General features: G+C 34.9%; 1 protein-coding gene across 1 annotated transcript in view; it reads right to left on the minus strand.

Moving 5' to 3' along the window:
- Positions 1 to 20584, minus strand: part of LOC123668414 (arf-GAP with Rho-GAP domain, ANK repeat and PH domain-containing protein 2) — a 29025-nt gene that overhangs the window by 2433 nt on the left and 6008 nt on the right. Inside the window, exons 3-10 of the mRNA XM_045602148.1 lie at positions 15710 to 15827; positions 12039 to 12160; positions 6905 to 7028; positions 3872 to 4084; positions 2866 to 3056; positions 1885 to 2121; positions 910 to 1269; positions 70 to 194 (exon numbers count right to left, since the gene is read on the minus strand). Of these exons, the coding sequence (XP_045458104.1) occupies positions 70 to 194; positions 910 to 1269; positions 1885 to 2121; positions 2866 to 3056; positions 3872 to 4084; positions 6905 to 7028; positions 12039 to 12160; positions 15710 to 15827 (1490 nt within the window). The remainder of the gene's footprint in view (positions 1 to 69; positions 195 to 909; positions 1270 to 1884; positions 2122 to 2865; positions 3057 to 3871; positions 4085 to 6904; positions 7029 to 12038; positions 12161 to 15709; positions 15828 to 20584) is intronic.

A 20584-nucleotide genomic window follows, 5' to 3' on the forward strand; every position in this document is an offset into this window, starting at 1 on the left:
ATACTATTTATTTATTCTGAAAATAGACCTACAAATCCGGTTGAACAAAAACTAATGAAATAAACTTACCGTTTTGGTTTATTGTTTCTTGGAATAAAAGTAATAGCCCAACGTGATTGAGGATTTCGCTTTGGTTCGTAACCAACATACCACAAAATGTCTTTTATTTGCCATTCTTCTATTTTGTGCGAACCCTAGAATAATAAAAAAGTTAAATATTATATTAATAAAAAAATACTTTAACATTTTAGATAACAAGGTGAAACAAGAATAACACAGTAAAACAAGTATAAAAGTACTGTATCCGGCCATAAATATTGCACATCGAACTTTGGAAAGAGACGTAATGTGTTATATTTTAAGATGACAGACCTCAGGCCTTTCTTATTTTCTGATTGACAAAATAATACAATATGCTAGTATAAAGAGTTCCTAAATTATATGGTACGAATTATAAAATATAATTTAATTAGTGACTGGCAAGAAAGACACAGGTGTCTCGCAGAATGAATTTTATATAGTTTTACAATATTCTATTAATAATAATACCATTTTTACATACACATCGCAGCTAATATAATACGTTTATTGTATATACACAAAAACTACTACTACCTTACACTGTTAGATCTGTCATACGAAATACTAACAGTCCGATACGTTATGGGACTACCGTTACCGAACTACCACAAAATGTCTTAAAAAGTAAATCTACATCCTATGCCGATGGCCGTTTTCTATAGTCAATAATAAAAATATATTGCTAAACGACGTCGTAAGAATAGTTTTAATAACTTGTAACTGCATTAATTTCAAAATTTTAATTTAATCGTTATCAAATGAATATATTTATAATTTAATTGTCTACTATTTAGTACATACAAAAAAAAAACTTAAAAATAAACCAACCTGTTTGTCTTTAAAATAGCACAATTTTGAATTATTAACCTCGAACATATGCAGCTTGAAGGTCTTCATAATTTCATTCGCGAGTCGCAGTTCACCACAGACCAGTGACGTCGTATGCCGTAACCCTTCTAATTCGTGTAGTAACTTATTTTCCTTAACTAGTAAATAATTATCTTTCCTATCTTCTTCGTCCCAGTATCCCCATCTAAGGACCACGTCTAAGACTATCTCGTCTATGTGAACCACACGACGCATCGACTCACTGCATATAACCTCTTCGAGCATAAGTAAGTGAGAATCCATTTTTGCCTTCTCACAGAGTTCTATGCATACATCCGAGCTTGTTTTGTTTGGTGTAAGCTAAAATATATTGTAAAAATTAATTAACATAACATACATTCATCATACAATATAACTATCTAAACTATATTTGTTAAATATCTTGACTAACGCCGAGTTGCACGAAACAAAATTAAAATTTAAGTAGAGATTAAACTAATGAAATAACAAGAATTTCATACAATTCTTACGATTAAATTAGTTTAATCACTACTTAAATTTTAATTTCTTTTCGTGCAACTCGGCGTAAGTTTTGTAAAATATTAACGCATATGTTATCGCTTATGTTCTAATGAATAGTTCACATAGACATTAACAGAAAGTATGAAGGTAAATACTTGTTTAATGCCACTGAGTAAATAAGAAACTAAAGCGTCTAAAACTCAAGAGTTGTTGTTGTTGTTGTTGATAAGGAAAGAGGAAAAATTAAAATGAATACAACAAATTCTAGAAAATATGATTCCTTCGCTATTAATAATTAACTAGTAGAGCAATGCGACAGAGTAAACTTTAGTCGAGTAACAATACTCATGACTTGCCCTCAGTTTGCAGTGACCCTATCTATCTACGGGTACCAGCTAAGGGTTCTGGGTCTCATTTATATGTAGGTTTAACACAAGCAGAAATAACACTTACAGCTACTTGATGGCAAGTATTTCTGTCATGCACGTAAATCCAAGCCTTGAGGTCTCCGGCTGCTTTTGGAGGTGTGGGCGCCGTGTTACTGAGTACACGCAACAATACTCGACGTATGGAAGCTTCCCGTCGAATTTCAGCCTCAGTCGGCTCCCATATATCATTGTAGTTGGCTATTAAATCTCTAATTACGTATTGCTCCTTGGCCGACCAAGCAGTCTGTAGCGTGTTACTCGCCTAAAACAATTATAAAATCATGCATTAAAACTACATTAATTTGTAAAACGAAATGATAATGATATTGGCACAAAATAGACCCTGAATGATACTAAAGATACACACTTCAGCCTATCGCAGTCCACTGCTGGACATAGGCCTCCCCAAGTTCGCGCCACACATCCCAAAAGATAATAAAATGGTCATTAAAAATTCGAATACAATTTTTAAATTAAAAAAAAATCACCGGCATCTCATCATCTTTCAATATATAAATTGGTTGAATGATTACTTAACTGCCAGTACACATTTACTCTTTGATTACACTGTACATCTTTTGTTTAGTTTATACGAATGCCAAACTTTCGAGTAACGAATAACGATAACGCGATAATACGATAACTTTATCACTTTATTGAGCAACAGTCAAGTCTAATGAAGGATATAGAAATCAGTTTGAAATAACAGATTTTTTTTATATATACCACTAGGGTGGCACACAAGTGTGCGGGTCCGCCTGGTGGCAAGCGGCTACAGTAGGCTGTAATAGCAATACCAACCTATAGCAGCAATATCGGCAGAATTTCAATGACGTCGCCGACTCTACGTACGACCCTCCATAGGAGCTCTGGCTACCATACCAACTACAGGAAGACTCTTGCAATTAGACTACTACAAGATAACTCTTCAGCTTTATAATCTCACATCGTACTAAGGTAAGAAAGAAGAGGCTCTCATGGCAAAATATTTATTTAACATATTTACCAAAGCGCCTGGCATGATTGTAGGTGCCCAAACGGATGCTAAATTTTCTGCATTCATCTTATTGGCATGAGACATTGTGTGTAAAAAGTACAGGTGCGCAAATAATTTGCGGGCGGTGTTGCGCGCGATCAGCGGAAGTGACGTCATCACGGCGCGGTACGCTGTGTAACGGGCGGCTTTGTCTTTAATATCTGCATATAAAATGAGATTAATGAGTATTAACGTAAATACATATAATAATTTATTTTAAAGATGAAGAGTTTGCTCGTTTATTTGAACAAAGATTCATTGTGTATTGAATATTTATTAATAATTAATTTACTCAATTTATTTTAATTGTTATTAATTGTGCCAATTATATCAAATAAGAGCAGTGGTGCTTTTCGGTCGTGGATCGCTGGTGGTACTGCAAGCTACTGAAATGCTCCGCAGAAGTGGGACGCAAAGTGAGTCACAGTAAGTACCTACTCCAGATATTGCTTCCCAACATTTGGTGGTTTGTCGCAAAACAGCCATTGTGTCAAATGGTGTCTCGTCATCAAAAGATTTTTCTTTTTAAAGCTAAGCCGTTTCCTACTAATACATTTTACTAGCCCGTTGCCGCAATTTGTAGTGACCCTGCTTTCTGGTTCGGGGGCTATGATTCGATTCCCACCCTGAGTCTGGGTGTAATATATATATTTATTTATATATGTATTATTTATAAGTATGTTTATCGAAAAAAAAAAGTAGCTATACCAGTCGGCTGTTACCTATAACACAAGCATTAAGTTGCTTACTTTAGGAACAGATGACCCTGTGTGTATTCTGTAGATATTTATTTATATTATTTATTTATTTTTGTTACCCTTTTACATAAGTTCACGCTAGTATTCTGCTCGCACTTCCATTTCATCCATTCTCATTCACACAATGGATGGATTCCCATCTAGTTCATACTTGACTATACCATATCTGAGTATCACTAGAAGGTTGAGAGCCACAGAGTTAGAGTATAAATGATGACCTAGTGCGGCAATCAAGTCGGCGTGCTTCTCCCGCGGTACCAGCGGCTCGGGCAGGTCCCTGAAGAACCGCTTGAGCGCGCCGGCCGCGTCGTGCTCCGAGTGCCGGCCCGGCGCGAGCTGAGCCGACCACGCGTCGCGCCGGAACCGCGCCAGCAGCTCCGACAGCGCCAGCGAGCCGCCCGCGCGACGGTATATGCCCTCCGATAGGCTGCCTGGAACACGTGATGGATACCTTCATCTCTTTATCATATTCTACGAGAAAAATAATTCGTTTCCATATCCGGTTCTTTAGTTGTATGCGGCAGTTAGTATTGTTATTTCTACTTCATCGACGTTTTATAGGGCTAAGAAAAATAGTTTTGGAGGGTTATGAAATATAACATATTTGTTAATGATATTACGACCTGTTTCAAATATTCGATGCCATATCTTTTTGCCTTATATAAAGTACCTTACCAGTGTAGCTCGTATATTAAGATAAAGTAAAATTTTAAGGAGGGCTAGAATGTTATTTTTTTACGTGGAACGTGTTTTATAACACCTACAGAACACCCCATTTGAAGGAACGTAGTTAGTAGTCGAAAACCTTTTAGCTTATAAAAGTACCACATATCAATCACATCATACATATCAGTTCCGAATTGCGACAGGAGTTTACTCTTTAAAAACAACTAGTTGCGCCCCGCGGTTTTTCATTTGAAAAAAATAAAGTACTACAATATTACATAGCCTAGCTTTTTTCCTAAATGAACATCCAAAACAAAAACAAATTTTCATTTAGAACCAGTACTTACCAGAACAAAATTATTAGTTATATAATCTACTAGCTGTGCCCGCGGCTTCGCCCGCGTTGAAATCAGTTTCTCACAAAGTTTTCCCGGCAAACTTCCAGTGAAAGTCTCATCAAAGTCGGCTTAAACGTTCCGTAAACCTCCCTCTTGAAGCCCACTCTCCATTGGTGAGACCGCATGAAAATCCGTTCAGCAGATTTTGAGGGAATCGATCACATACGCTTTTGGGGATTTTGTTTTATAATACACTAACTGTTGCCCGCGACTATGTCCGCGTGGTTATGAAGATATGCATTACTATTAACATGCTTAACGCAATTTTTTTTGTATTTCAGTCACATGAAATGCTTCACTCAATTTCAATCAGTCTGAGTAACTTTTTCAAAGGCACAATTTAATATAATTTAATAGTTATTTTTATAAAACCTTTTTATACACCACATTTTTAGTTTTATTTTCAGGCTGCAGTATAAATAACCTATCAGGCGAACTTATAGCTGTTGTATATGTTTCATACAAACTTTCAACCCCAATATAATCCACCTCCTTGCCAAATTTCATCTTTGTCAATCCATCTGGCGGTTTTTGAGTTCTCGTGATGAGTGAGTCAGTAACCTTTCTCTTTTATATATATAGATTACGATGTATTATTTGGACACTTCCTCACCATCTATAGAGCATACATTTTAAATTTCAAGTCGCTTACCTTAATAACAAAAGACATTCATACAAACTTCCAATCCCCGTTTTATCCCCTTAGGGGTCGAATTTCGTAAAATCCGTTTTCAGCGGATGTTTACGCCCTATAAGAAACCTATCTGCCAAATTTTAAGTTTGTAGGAGTTATAGTTTCGGAGGTTTCGTGGTGATTGAGTCAACCTACCATCCCCCGTTTTAACCCCAAAAGGGAGTTGATTTCTAAAGATACATTATTTGAACACCTTTTCACCATCTATAGAGCATACATTTTAAATTTCAAGTCTCTTACTTCAAAAACATAGGACTTTCATACAAACTTCCAACCCCCGTTTTATCCCCTTGGGGGTCGAGTTTCGTAAAATCCGTTCTTAGCAAATGTTTACGCCCTATAAGGACCTGTCAAATTTCAAGTTTGTAGGTGTTATAGTTTCGCAGATTTCGTGATGAGTGAGTCAACCTACCATCCTCCGTTTTAACCCCAAAAGGGAGTTGATTTTTTAAAGATACATTATTTGAACACCTTCTCATCATCTATAGAGCATACATTTTAAATATCAAGCATCTTACTTCAAAAACATAGGACTTTCATACAAACTTCCAACCCCCATTTCACCCCCTTAGGGGTCGAGTTTCGTAAAATCCGTTCTTAGCGGATGCCTACGTCTTATAAGGAGCCTACCTGCCAAATTTCAAGTTTGTAGGTGTTATAGTTTCGGAGATTTCGTGATGAGTGAGTGACCTTTCGCTTTTATATATATTATAGATATATAGATACAATTATTTTGAGCCCGCGGGCAACGCTAATATACAAAAAAAAGTTTCATATATCACAATATATATCACCTCCGAAACGCGATTTTTGTTTTAAGATTTACCGTGATGTTTTAAATTAAAAATGTTCTTTGATATTAATTTAATTACAAATCATTACAATAATGAAAGTCTAAAATCAGTTTACTGTGTAGTAGTACTGTGTGACTACGGTACTAAAGAATATAGCCACCCCTCTCTTCCCGTGGGTGTCGTAAGAGGCGACTAAGGGATAACATAGTTCCGCTACCACCTTGGAACTTGAAAAGCCGACCGATGGCGGGATAACCATCCAACTGCTGGCTTTGAAATATACAGGCCGAAAACGGGCAGCAGCGTCTTCGGTGCGACAAAGCCAATACTGCGGTCACCAAGGCCGGCCCGGCGTAGTGACTATGGGCAAAACACATGAGTTTACGTTATTTTTGGCGTAAACTTGTGGAGGCCTATGTCCAGTAGTGGACTGTAAAGGCTATAATGATGAAAATCAGTTTACAGATACAGTAAAAACTGGTATACTATAAACAGCAAAATGCGCTGTAAAGCGTAACTCTGGGCGTTTGTTTGTTTTGTTATTTCGCACTATTGACTTCCGATATTTTTTTAATATCACGAGCTTTACAGAGTAAATTCCAACAAAACAGAATGTCGTTGCCGCGTGTCATTGCGTGGACAGTAGCCTCGTTTGATCAAGTTGTATAAACAAAATAAGTTCATATTTGTAATACATACCATGTGCATATATGAAGCTAAGACATTTGTCGACTACAACTGGGACGTCTTCTTTCGTCAACTGCTGATGATGGAGGTACGCGCCGTTGTTGTGTGCTGCTAGCTTAACCATGTATTTCCAACCCTGGAGTATTTTAGTTTTTTTTAATAATATAATTCATTAAAGACATATGATTATACCTATGTTAATTATTTATACTTTTCATTAAAGATTAATTGTTTTACCTCTATTATAATTCAAGGGCTAACTTTCAGAAGTCATCTCCATTTTTCCAGCATTACGCCTAAGACAATATTTAAAGGAGAATTCATTTGCAACGGGCTATTTTTTATAACAAAGACAAAGTTAAAATAATGTTTAAAAAATTTATATTATTAGTATTAATTAGACATAGTTTGAAACGAATTAGCTAGGTCCCGATACTCAGTAGAAGCAAACGTGTAATTAATAAGAAATAGAACTTGGAGATGACAGCTTTTGATTAATATTTCCTGCATTTTTTCTTATTATTTAAATATTACTAGTAATGGGTCGTGGATCTTTTGTTTATCACCGTAACTAGAAGATATATATGAGATTTTTAGGAATACTTTTCTGGAAAATTCGAATTCAATTAAAAGTTAATACTCATGTTAATGTAATCTATTATTTTTATAATAAAAGCGTTTGAAATACGCTGATCTCATCTAAGCATCCTTACATAAATATATATAAAATAAAGTAGTACAATACGAATGAGTCATTAGTGTCAGTTACACTTGTGAATAGGCACAAATATGTCAGTATTATATTTCATCGCAGAGCTAAGTAGGTAGTGTGCACAGTCAGGTCAATATTTATTATATCATACATACAACATCTCGATTTCGTAACCAAAACATTTAAAACGATATAACTAATCTTTTTCTTTTAAAAAAAGGAACGAGTATAGTACAGGTAACCAACTTAATTCTTGAGTTACAGGTACCAGCCGACTACTATATCTTTTTTTTTTTGATAAATATACATAGTATTGCCCTAAATATTGTTACAAAGAAAAAAACATTTTAACACGTTTTTTATTAGCTTCACCTGTATGTTTGTATGTTTGTATCCGACTCATATGGACTTCATTTTGACCCACTTCAAAAGTTCAGATTGCATTTAAACTTAGTAGACTTATCGAGGACCGATGACAATACAATAAAGCTTATTTGAAGTGGTCTCCATAGGCTGCAATACAGTCCTTTAAACGTTGAGGCCAGTTATCAATATAAGCACGTACTCTTTCCACGTGAAAATTCTTCACTGTCAATCGTATGGATTGTTTTAGAAATTCCAAATTATCATAGCATTTATACTGGCTATAGTCTCCGTGGAAAGGCCCGGTCTAAAGCCAAACTGAGCGTTATGTAGATTGGCATGTTTCCTCAGTTGTTGGTCAAGGAGCTTGTCTAGTACTTTTGCTATAATAATGGCCAAAGATATTGATCGATAGTTACACTTATTATCAATAGTATATCTACTAGTTTTGTTCTTGATGATGGGAAAAACTACCGTTTTTAAAAGAACCCTTGGTAAGTGAACACCCGCGAACTTCAGATGTTCAGAGTTCAAATGGTCGTGCCTGGTTGATTATCCGTCAAATTTTTAAAAACAGATTTAATCTCATTTGCTGTTAACATTTCTACTTTAGCACAATGATTAATCCATCTTGCAACTCGATTTTGACGCATATATATTATACCGACATATTTAGTTTGGATGACAATGCACGGCTAGCAATATGACTTCATTCTAAATCCGACATGGCGGAACACCCAAGATAGTGGAGTAGTTATTTTTAATGCATTTTTATTATAATGAGTATCAAATGAAAGGGTTTGGTGAGAATAGCTCAAAACATAAAGTTACGTCAAATTATTTTAATGCACTCCATAAGTAACTAGAAAAATAAAATGATGTTACAATAAACCCAATATAGAGGACTAGTAAAGGTGGTGGACTAAGTTTATTTACTTATTAGATATTTGAAAAACCAACAACACAAACAACATTACATATAACAGTAAAAACAACGTTTGGCTAACGATAGGTCTTCACGTATAAAAACTATTATATAAATAACACATGTCGAACGGACAGAATCATTGCTCATCGATATGTTACATAACCTTTTCTAAGCAATACACAAATATCAACAAAACAATGCAAAGAAATTCTGGTTCAGTCCTCGCCAAGTTTTTTATGCTTTCCCACAGTATGGATATCAAATGAAAGATCTTGCTAAAAATACCGACTGAGAAACCTGTCTGTAGCGATAACTAAAAACTAAAAAATAATAAAATTCAATTTATTTGTTTTTTATTGCTAGGACTAGATTTTTTTATGTATGTGTTACGCTCAAAGATCGAAAACGCTCATTGAGCGGAAAAATAGCTCACAACGCGATGTGGTCACAGTAAAACATCCACATAGCGAAATTCGTTTTATGGCTCTAATGAAAACGCGCACGACGCGTTGTGGCAATCAAAGAAAGACCAAATAGCGAAATTCGTGTCGTGGCTTACATGCTATTCGATCTCAACGCGTTGTGGCAATGAAGAAAAGCCATGACGCGTTCTGAGCATTCATTGTGTTAACCATATCACGACGGACAGGTTGTAACTTGTCGGTGTCGGCTCGGGTGCAAAGACGCATTGAAACCTCAGTTGTATTCATTTCTTTTCTGTTTATGAGAGTGAATTTTAATGTCAGCGCTAATTATGACGAATAAAAAAGAATTGTTTTACGATAAATTACGTGAGTTTGTGGAAACAAGCACTGATCGTAGTTTTATTATGACTACAGAAAAAGTAAAGAGAGCAAATGTAACTTGTAAGCTCTGTTTCAGAAAGAATAGCATAAACGTAGAAAGAGAATGTGCTAAATTAGGTCTACAGGAACAGGCAAACAAAATGGTTTCATTGTCTAATTTGAAATTTCCCTGTGTTGAAATTGGTACTAACGTTTTAGTTAGAGTTCCTGAAGTTGATAGAGAACGTGCAGCACCCAGGAATGTTATGTGTGTTGTTATGAGCATTAATCCATCAGTTCTCTACCAGTTAGGAAACAAGGAAGGTACACTCGATAGACTTTATGCACGTAATGAATTTACACTTTCTGAAACCAACTTTATTAACATTTGTGATGTGCCCTCAACTTCATCGTTAACACTTCGCTCGGCATCTATGTTATCGTATGGAAGTATGCAAGGGTTTATAATGTGCCACTGCAAAAGATACTGTATTGATAAAAAGTGCAAGTGTCGCTCCAAGAATATAAAATGCAACTCAAAATGCCACAGTAATAGTTCATGTAAAAATAAATAGCAATCAAATACTTATTTTTCACAATTATAGTTATTTCTAATATAGGTACATTGTTGTTGTTTATTGGTGATCAATAAACATTTGTGTTAAATATTTTTATTTCTTGAAAGAATTTTAATTGTCTTGAAAAAGTTAAAACCCTTATCATTTTATGTGAATTATGAGTAATTTACAAATGATATGAATATTTTGTGTCGAGTGATTTATTACTTAATACATTGATTTTTTTAAATATAAAGTAATCTCAATAAATAATAAATATCGGTTCATTTTAATTTATATAATTATATACTTAATATATTTGATACTGAGAAACACGTTATGCCGTGATTTTATAAAATGAAAAATATTTCTTAAGGACATCTACCAAAACGTTTCCAGCCTAGGCCTAGTAGGATCTATATCGGAAAGTAGTGTGCGTTGTAATCAAATAGTATTCCATACGCGTCATGGCTTTTCTTCATTGCCACAACGCGTTGAGATCGAATAGCATGTAAGCCACGACACGAATTTGGCTATTTGGTCTTTCTTTGATTGCGACAACGCGTCGTGCGCGTTTTCATTAGAGCCATAAAACGAATTTCGCTATGTGGATGTTTTACTGTGACCACATCGCGTTGTGAGCTATTTTTCCGCTCAATGAGCGTTTTCGATCTTTGAGCGTAACATATGTATTAGCTGCTACCCGCGACGTCGTCTGCGTGAACGCTATACAGCACAAAAAAATACCTACGATTATACCTTTTGAAATAATATTAATTTACCCGTTTCTTCTTTACATTTCATATCTACAGAAAGTACAGTAACAGAAAGAGACTATCTTTAGTAAAATTGATTTTTTTCACTTTTATCATGTCAGGTCATGCCAAGACTATCATGCGTCTTCGTTTTTTCAAGCGTTCCAAATACACCCGGTATATTCAGGTGACTGGTGAATTACTATCAATATTTAAGGAGGATACTCAGTACATGATTCTCATTCGAATTATGTAAAAAATAGTTACTTAATTTTTTACCAAATTCCCATACACTTCAATTTAAATAAATGAAATGTAGACACATTAATTTCCAGCCATAACATGATCATATTTAAATTATTTATATCCAAAAAGGGATTGATGATGATTTTTTTGGAATCTCATAGATGGCGCTGCTTTAAAATTGTCTTGATACTACTTATATTTATTTAATTATGTTTATCTGCCTAAGTTACTTATATTGCGTAATTTTTATAGTGTGAGGTTAGCTTTATAGCATGGTTATTAACATAATAACAACAACATTGAAATATGCGTCCTTAGATTACACGTTGTTACAGAATGCGTTGAAGAAATAAAGGTTTACTGCTCGTTACCCGTAGCTGATAGCGTGATAATATGTAGCCTATATGTTGACCTGACTTCTTAATAATATTTCGTGCCAAATTTGAAGTAAATCCATGTAGTACTTTTTGCGTTTATCCCGGACATACATATAGACAAACAGAAAAACGAACAAACAGACAAAAATTCTAAAACTATATTTTTGGCTTCGGTATCGATTGGAGATCACACCCCAAGGATTCTTTTAAAAAAATATTCAATGTACAGTTTTGACTTTCCTACCATTTTATTATTTATTTATTTATAAGGGATGGTACACAGCACAGAAAAAATTATAAAAGAAACAAGAATTAAATATAATCAAAAAGGCCAATTACGACCGTCCATATATGTATAGTTTACCACAAAAAAAAATTTGGAGGTTAGTTAATATTAAAAATTCAAACATTCTAAACTCTCACCTTAAGTTCTCTTTCGTGTGGGAATCGCAAATACAAAGTGGTGTGGGGACAGTCTAGAAGCAGGTTCGGGCTCCCATCAGACGGACACACCTGTTTCGTTATATCGTCTGCCTCTTGTGTTGCTAAACAGAAGAAAAAAAAAACTTAAAAATATTATTACACTATGGCTAATCTATTTCAGAATACGTTAAACATTTTTCAACGCAAAGCAAGTAAATATTAATTGCTAAGACCTAAAAAGTATATTTGATCGAAATAACAACTTTTGATACTGAATTTTTAACACCTAAGAATGCCAGTAGGACGTGAATGCTATGTTGAGGATCTAGGAACACTCAAAACACAACCACAATCGCCTATTTCGCGATAAACATCTTTATGTCATCGTGTATCGGGGATCGAACTTTTAACAGCTAGCATATCACACAATTGCTTTTTTTCAAATATAACTAGGTCAGCAAACAAGCAACCTGATGGCAAGCGATTACCGTAGCTTACAGACATCTGTAACATCAGAAGCATCGCAAGCGCTTTACCGACCCTAACCTCAATCCCCCCCCCCCAGGAGTAACCTTACTCACCAACAGGAACACAACACTGCTTGATAACAGTATTGTTTAGCAGTGGTCTTCTATAAGGTCGAGGTACTACTCCAGTCGGGCTGTCCCAAATTTTGAGCAGGAAATTACCCGCTGTGCCCCACCTCAGTTAAAATAGCTGTGATCATTGGCCCAATGTGTCACAGACATCAGAAATGGAACTCTGTTATATACATTTATTATAACTAGTGATAGCCCAGTGGTCGAAATTCGACCATAATTAAATTAAATTATAAGTTTGAACATTATTAAGGTGCTGTTGTCAAAGACTATACTTCTATAATGATAAACAAAAGTGTATATATGCGAATTTGTGTCAAATACATGGTAGTGTGTAATTTTTTTTTTTTCTTTTTTTATTATCATTGATTTAATATATTTTATGCATAATTTAAGAAATAATTCGCACTCACCACTCCTTCTCTAATAAACTATAAGTGTGCGAAAATTCATTCTTCCGTTCGCGCAATTTTCGTAAAAAGGGGTGCATAGTTTTTGCTTCACGTATTGATATATAGATTTAACATACTATAATGATATCCACCACTTCAGCCTAATACAGTCCACTGCTGGACATAGGCCTCCAAAGTTTGCGCCAAATATAGCGTGAACTCATGTGTTTTGCTCATAGTCACCACGCTGGGCAGGCGGGTTGGTGATCACAGAGCTGGCTTTGTCGCACCGAAGACGCTGCTGCCCGTCTTCGACCTGTGTATTTCAAAGCCAGCAGTTTAATGGTTATCCTGCCATCGGTCGGCTTTTTAGGTTGCAAGGTGGTAGTGGAACTGTGTTTTCCCTTAGTCGCCTCTTACAACACCCACGAGAAGAGAGGGGGTGGCTATATTCTTACAGCCGTAACCACACAGCAATTATTTAATATATGTAGGGTAAAATCTATGCAAATATTACACATGCTAAGAATTTCTGCGTTTAAAAGCTATTAGTGAACAAGTCGCTAAAATATGACAAAGGATAAACAGACACTATTCGAAACTATTTGGGTTACGCAGTTAGTCCATTGAAAATTTAAGTGTAAAGTGTACCTTCATTTTTCTAAAAAGTATCTATCTCATTTATTCCATACAAAGATCCCAGTTTCCAAAGATGGTTTATTAATATACAGATATAAAAGTAAATAAGGTTTAAAACAAAGCCGGTAGGAATAGGTACGAGTATAGTAACAAGAAAATGTGATTAGATTTGATGCCCTATATCTAAGCCTACGTGTATATGTAGTTTATATTTGTCGTAATAAGTTAAGAATGAGCTACTACTAAAATAACAGATAAACGACCTAGTAATAACATCGCTATGCACTTCTTTCAAAGCAAGACGTATCACTGTCAGAGCACGCGCGGACCTCCAAACAAAAAATACACGGGGGGAGCGATTCATTGAATAAATTAATCATTACCTCACTCGACTAACCCTTCCATATGTCCTATATATAGAGACTAAGTGTATTTTTGTTCGGATGCTTACCACGTTTGTTTTGTTGAGTTCCCTATATTTCGGCAATGGTTTATCGCCATGATCACGGGGAGACTGACGTACGGTGCATGTAGATGGCGACTGATCAGAAAATCTGTCTACCCTCTTTCTTCTTCTAGTTTCGGCACACGGACGCACTTGTTTACTACGACAAACTACACTGACAGTGTTTTTCTTGGGCTTTGAGCACCGATATCGTCACCTACCTTCACATAAACTAAGCACCGGATTCCACATAGGTACTCGGTATTCTGAACCCGTCTTTCCTATTGAAATTCGGATATTCTTTTTATTTCGATTGCTTCCTTTATACATAAATGTAGTAAGAACCCAAACAAATATAAATTTAAATATTAAAAGTGATCGCGTTAGTATAAAACAATATATAAGAGACTAAATATACTACTTGATAGACATTGTACAACTAAATATTAACTATTATTGAAGTCCAATTTATCGACAATTTATAATGTGAATCTATTTACAAATTTATGGTTAACTACATATAATTTTTTTTTCCTAAACATTTTATTTTATAATGAATAACTATATCTATTATTCAGTACGGAAAATGTCACCTAATAATAGAAACTACGTACCGGGAACGCAAAAATTGCAAACGACTGCATCATCCTGTGATATTAGTTGTATCTGCGTGACATTGTGCGCTTCCGGGTGATAAAATTACCGGCTGATTTACGCATGGTTGCCGTCCAGAAACGTTACAAATTATTATTTATTTATGTTCATCGGACAATCGAGATCCGTTTTTTAGCAAACGATAGCAGGTTGATTGACCACCGAACTTACCTTTCACTTTTCACGTTTTGGACAATTAAAAAAGGTACAAATACGATCATTTTATTTATATAGATTATAGCCGATTTTCTTTTTTCGTTTATGTGATACACAAACTAATCATTAGTTACACACAAATATACACACATACGCCATATCTAAGTGTAATTTGTACGAAATAGGCTCTATCTTATAATAAAACATATTTTATTTAAAGAACTAGCTAAGCCTTCGACCGCGTGGAACTTATCAAAAAAGTTTTTGTTCAGCTCTCAAAGCTACAGAATGAATTAATTTCTACAATAAAAGTAGGCTAAGTTACTCCTTACTACATCAGCTATCCGCGAGTGGAAGTCCCTTCAAAATCGGTCCAGTCGTTTGAGAGATTAGCCGGAACAAACAAACAGACAGACAGATAGACAGAAAAAAATTGTAAAACAAATGTTATTTTGGTATATGTACCGTCTATACGTCGTGCATTTAGTAAAAAGTGGTCATTTTAATATTACAAACAGACACTCAAATTTTATTTATTTGTATAAATAACTGCGAAATTTCTTGTAGATTCTACTCTGCAGAATCTGCGATCCGAATCGGTGGTACCTAAATTTTAACTAAATTAATTAAATAAAGCAAATATAATTTTAATTTGTAAAACGACGAGTCATAAGTGCTTTTGAAGCGTAATTGAGTGTAGTAAATTTTGATTCTGGTAATTATTAAGTACATAATTTAATTAAGCGTGTAATTATCTTGGTATGTTTGTAATGGTGACATACGCACCGACGCATCTCGTTTTCCTCAGGTCGACGGAGCGCACGTCGTCGCCGCCGCTGCCGTACACGAGCACGCGGCGGATCAGCATTACCCACGCGCCACGCCATTCGCACGTCACACCCTCCTGCCAATCAACCGGTCCCTTTGCCGTTACACCCAACTAATGTATATTCAATTTTTTTTGGAATAATCTTAAATAGTAAACAAATATGGCGTACTTCCGACCACAGGCAATAGAGTAATATTGTAAGTATAGTAAAGTGACACAAAGAGCAAATGAATGAACAATATTATTTAGCCATAGACAAATATAAAATTCATTTTATGTTCAAATATATAACGCTAACATATCGCTAAAATTATTTCAAAACCTAATAATATATTAAATATTTTTACTAAGAATTAGTAGAGGCACAGAATTCGTCGAAAAGTCGTCACATAATTTGTATTTACTATTACTATGAATAAAAGACCTTGCGCAAGCGTCACACTCTCTCTAACATCTAAAAAAAGGACTCCAACATTGTTCTCCACGAAGCTCTCATCGGGTAATCCTAAGTCTCATCCTAGTCTCAAAAAAAAAATTCCTGTGAACGACAGTAAACTTTTATGCCATTGCTATGTGGTATACTTTAATATTATATGGGATAGCGTTAAAAATGTTCAGAAATATTCATAATATAAAATAAAACTTTTACAATGAACACATGTATATATATATTAGCTACACTTAAGTTATATGTCGTTTGATAAGTTGGTTTTTTGAATGCGCCCTTGATAAAATATTTTTTAATATGTAATAAAAAAAAAAATTGTGAAATTGCAATGAATAAATTAACTATTAAAGATACTAAATTTCAAATGAGTTTCTTAATTAAAATAAAAGGTATCACGTTTTTCCCTTTTATAAGCCTCTATTGTAAAGTTCACTTTTATGAGTTAGCTTAGTATAAATTGCTGGTATCGAAATTTGAATGACACATGACAAGCACGAGCTTTCGAATAAAAAAGAATTATCAAAATCGGCACACCCAGTAAAAAGTTATGAGGTACCACAGATAAAAAAATACAGTCGAATTGAGAAATATTCTTCTTTTTTGAAGTCAGATAAAAAAAGTTTTTGGGTCTGGAAAACCTATTATTATTTTATTTATTTATATATTAGCTTTATTCTCGCTACGATATAAACGCATGTAAAACCACACGTCGAACGATTTTTATAATTATGTTATCAAAAAAATTCATAACATGTCTACATCGCCATAAGAGATAGCACGTACCATTTTAAAACCGAATAGTAAACATTAATTTCACAAAAGTAAATATAAGAATGTGTCAAAGAGGTTTAGTAAAGAATTCGCTGTTTGTCCAAAAATCATTATTAAACATTTATTATGAAATACTTTCGCATTAATAATTCGAATACATAACGAATTATTTGTATATTATACATAAGCTTTTAAAGAAATTTTTGAAACAGTCAGTAAAGAAGATTACAGACGTCTTGACTGTTTGATATCGAGATAACTATTCTCAATAATTACTACCCGCGGTCAAGTTTCAAATCAATATAAATATTTTTAAAACTGCGACATAATCTATATTTGCACTTTTAACTATATCTACGTGACTATATGTATCTATATAAATAAAATGAATCAGCGGAATGTATGCAAACGACTGCGCCAATTTCAGTAATTCTTCATTTATTTTTTTTGACTATAAGATTTATATAAAATAAGATTTTAAAATATCCTATACAAAAAAATTGCGATACGAAGTTCTAGTGAACTTTGTAACTAGTTTGGTATAAATGCCTACAATTATACAAGAATAAAATGATATCAGTATAAACCTACAAATATTATAAAACTGATGTTGTTGGTGGTTGGTGGCTGTCGTAAGAGGCGACTAAGGGATAACACAGTTCCACTACACCTTGGAACTTAAAAATGCCGACCGATGGTGGGATAAGGGTGGGTGGGATCTGATCTTCTTGATCTTCTGATCTTCTGACTTTTAAGGTAATTTTTGACAACGCGTATTTGCTTGACTATTTTTGCGACTACCTACGTTGTTTTACTTGTCGGTGTAATTAAACTCGGTTTTTTTTTCGTTTCAGAGCAAACATTTTTTTTTTAAATTACACAAGCTTGACCCATTTTTTTTTTTTTTGGTATCGCAGGGGAACCCATTTACGGGTGATATCCAGGATACCCGGGTAAGCATTCCTAGACCGTATGTCGGCTTCAGCACTTGAGGGTGCAATACCGACAAAACCCCTGCGAGAGCCTTCAGCCGCTTTAATTGGAGGGTCCCGGATCTGCAGGCAACAGGATCCCTCCAGCGACAGGCTGGTCTCAACGAAAAGGCCAGACTCCTCCATGGAGACTGTCCGGCTCATCTCTGAACAATCCAGACGACGTCGTGTCTAGCAGGACCGGGTTCCCATCCCGGCCCGACACGGGCACAGGGGCGTTACTGGAAGCGCATTAAGTAACGCCTCCTACGCACCCCCGTTCGTCGCCTGCAGACGGAGGTCTCGTCGACGGCCTCCTCTCTCATCCGCACACAAGCTTGAGCCTGGAGCAGTAACCAATTAGTGTCGACTAACCTCACAAATATTATAATTTAGCGTATAAAAGACCGCATTAGTAGTCTATAGTATATATACGAATGTTCATCATTACAGCCTATACAGTCCACTGCTGGACATAGGCCTCCACAAGTTTACGTCAAAAATAACGTGAACTCATGTGTTTTGCCCATAGTCACCACGCTGGGCAGGCGGGTTGGTGACCGCAGTACTGGCTTTGTCGCACCAAAGACGCTGCTGCCCGTCTTCGGCCTGTGTATTTCAAAGCCAGCAGTTGGATGGTTATCCCGCCATCGGTCGGCTTCTTAAGTTCCAAGATGGTTGTGGAACCTTGTTATCCCTTAGTCGCCTCTTACGACACCCACGGGAAGAGAGGGGGTGGCTAAATTCTTTAGTGCCGTAGCCACACAGCATATACGAATGTTATTAGGTGATAATTTTTTTTTCTTTACACACACACACACGCGGTCATCTGTTCCTAAAGTAAGCAACTTAATGCTTGTTTTACCTATAACAACCGACTGTTATAGCTAAATATATATAGAAATAATACATATATAAATACAAATATTAAATTCAAACTCAGGCGGAAATCGAACCCGCAACCCGCGGAACAGAAAGCAGAGTCACTACAAACTGCGCCAAAGGGCTAATCAATTAATTATAAATAAAAATGTTTTAGTATCGTTACCGATACGAGTCTACGAGTTTCAAAACAATGATTATTTTCCATTCAATTGTGTTTGTTCGCAAAGGTATAAAACCGACTTCAATTACGTCAGCAAGTAACACAACATAAGTAGACGAAAAAATAAACGAGCAAATACGCATTATTAGAGATAACTCAAACAATCACTATCTTTCTATTAAAACAAGAATCATCGAAATCGTTCCCCCCAGTAAGAAGTTATGAGGTAACACACATAAAAAATAGTAATATAAAGAAAAATACAGTCGAATTGAGAACCTTCTCCGTTTTTGAAGTCGGTTAAAAAGTGGTGTTAATGACGTAAATATCTTTTGGTCTCGATTCGGCGATAGAAGAACACAACCATGCGTAATGTGTATATACAAAACATAATAATGTAATGTAAGATAATTGATACATATTTGAACAATTTTGAGAACAAGTAAATTTTAATTTAACCATCTACTATCGTATTAATATATATCTGATTAAGATATCGTATCGGAATAAGCAACAATCAATTCCTAGGTAAGTCACAGTAAAACAAGTCGCATATGCGGTCTAATACAACAATATAGCAAAAAGTAGCAATGTATTTCAAAACAAAGCTTGTCGTTCTCACATTACATAAAAGTAGATACAAGTTCGAACATAGAAACTGTATAGCAATACGAAAATTATTAAAGTTACCGTTCCACGCACGCCACGCACATTTTCTTTATGTAGTGTAGTAATAGAGCATGGGAGTATATGTAACAATATTGGGACAATCGCATTGCTTGTGATCCGATGTATGTGTCTTTATATAATCAAGTCAAGTGCTGCGTTGTTAGGGCATGACAATAAGATAAATGTCTTAACGGTCTGTACGTTCGCAAAGCATTATTACAAACAAAGTATAAGTGTAGAAAAGACTGAAAAAGACATTTAATTTCTGAATTCTATAAAAGTTAACTTGCAATGACGTTTAAGGAAGTACTTTAATAATTGAGGTCTCAATAACAACATTAGCATCTATAGTCTACAGTCTAAGACTATTACAACAAGTGATTTAGTTTCTTCCGACTTTCGTTGGACAGTTCCTTTCTGCTACTCAACAACTTTTAGCATTTTAATCATGTGCAAATCTAGGTCAGTTACATAAAGTAAAAAAAAAAGAAAAAACAATTAATTAAATTACAAAAAAAAAAGATACAAACTATATAATGTTACTTTACCTTTTTACGTATTCATAATTATTGAAACAAGCGTGTAAAAATTGCGTCGATAGATGCAATATCGATTCATACAGGGTTCGTTAAAGTTCTAACCTTTAAATGAGTGTATGTTCGAACAAGAATGACAAATGTTTGGTTACCTATGTACATTAAATTATATTATCTTATAACATTACATTCAAAAAACAAATAAATAATAAAGATATCAATCTACACTATACTATAAATAGTTCCTTATTTATTCATTACACCAGCCGACATCATTTTCCTTGTTTAAGATAATTAGTGTTGTAGTATATGTCTGGCATGTTAGATAAAATAAATCAGTTGTCAATAACGAGTCGTTTGATTATACAACATGGTGACAGCGATGCGAAAAA

The sequence above is a fragment of the Melitaea cinxia genome, chromosome Z (assembly GCF_905220565.1).
Source record: "Melitaea cinxia chromosome Z, ilMelCinx1.1, whole genome shotgun sequence".
Taxonomy (NCBI): Eukaryota; Metazoa; Arthropoda; class Insecta; order Lepidoptera; family Nymphalidae; genus Melitaea; species Melitaea cinxia.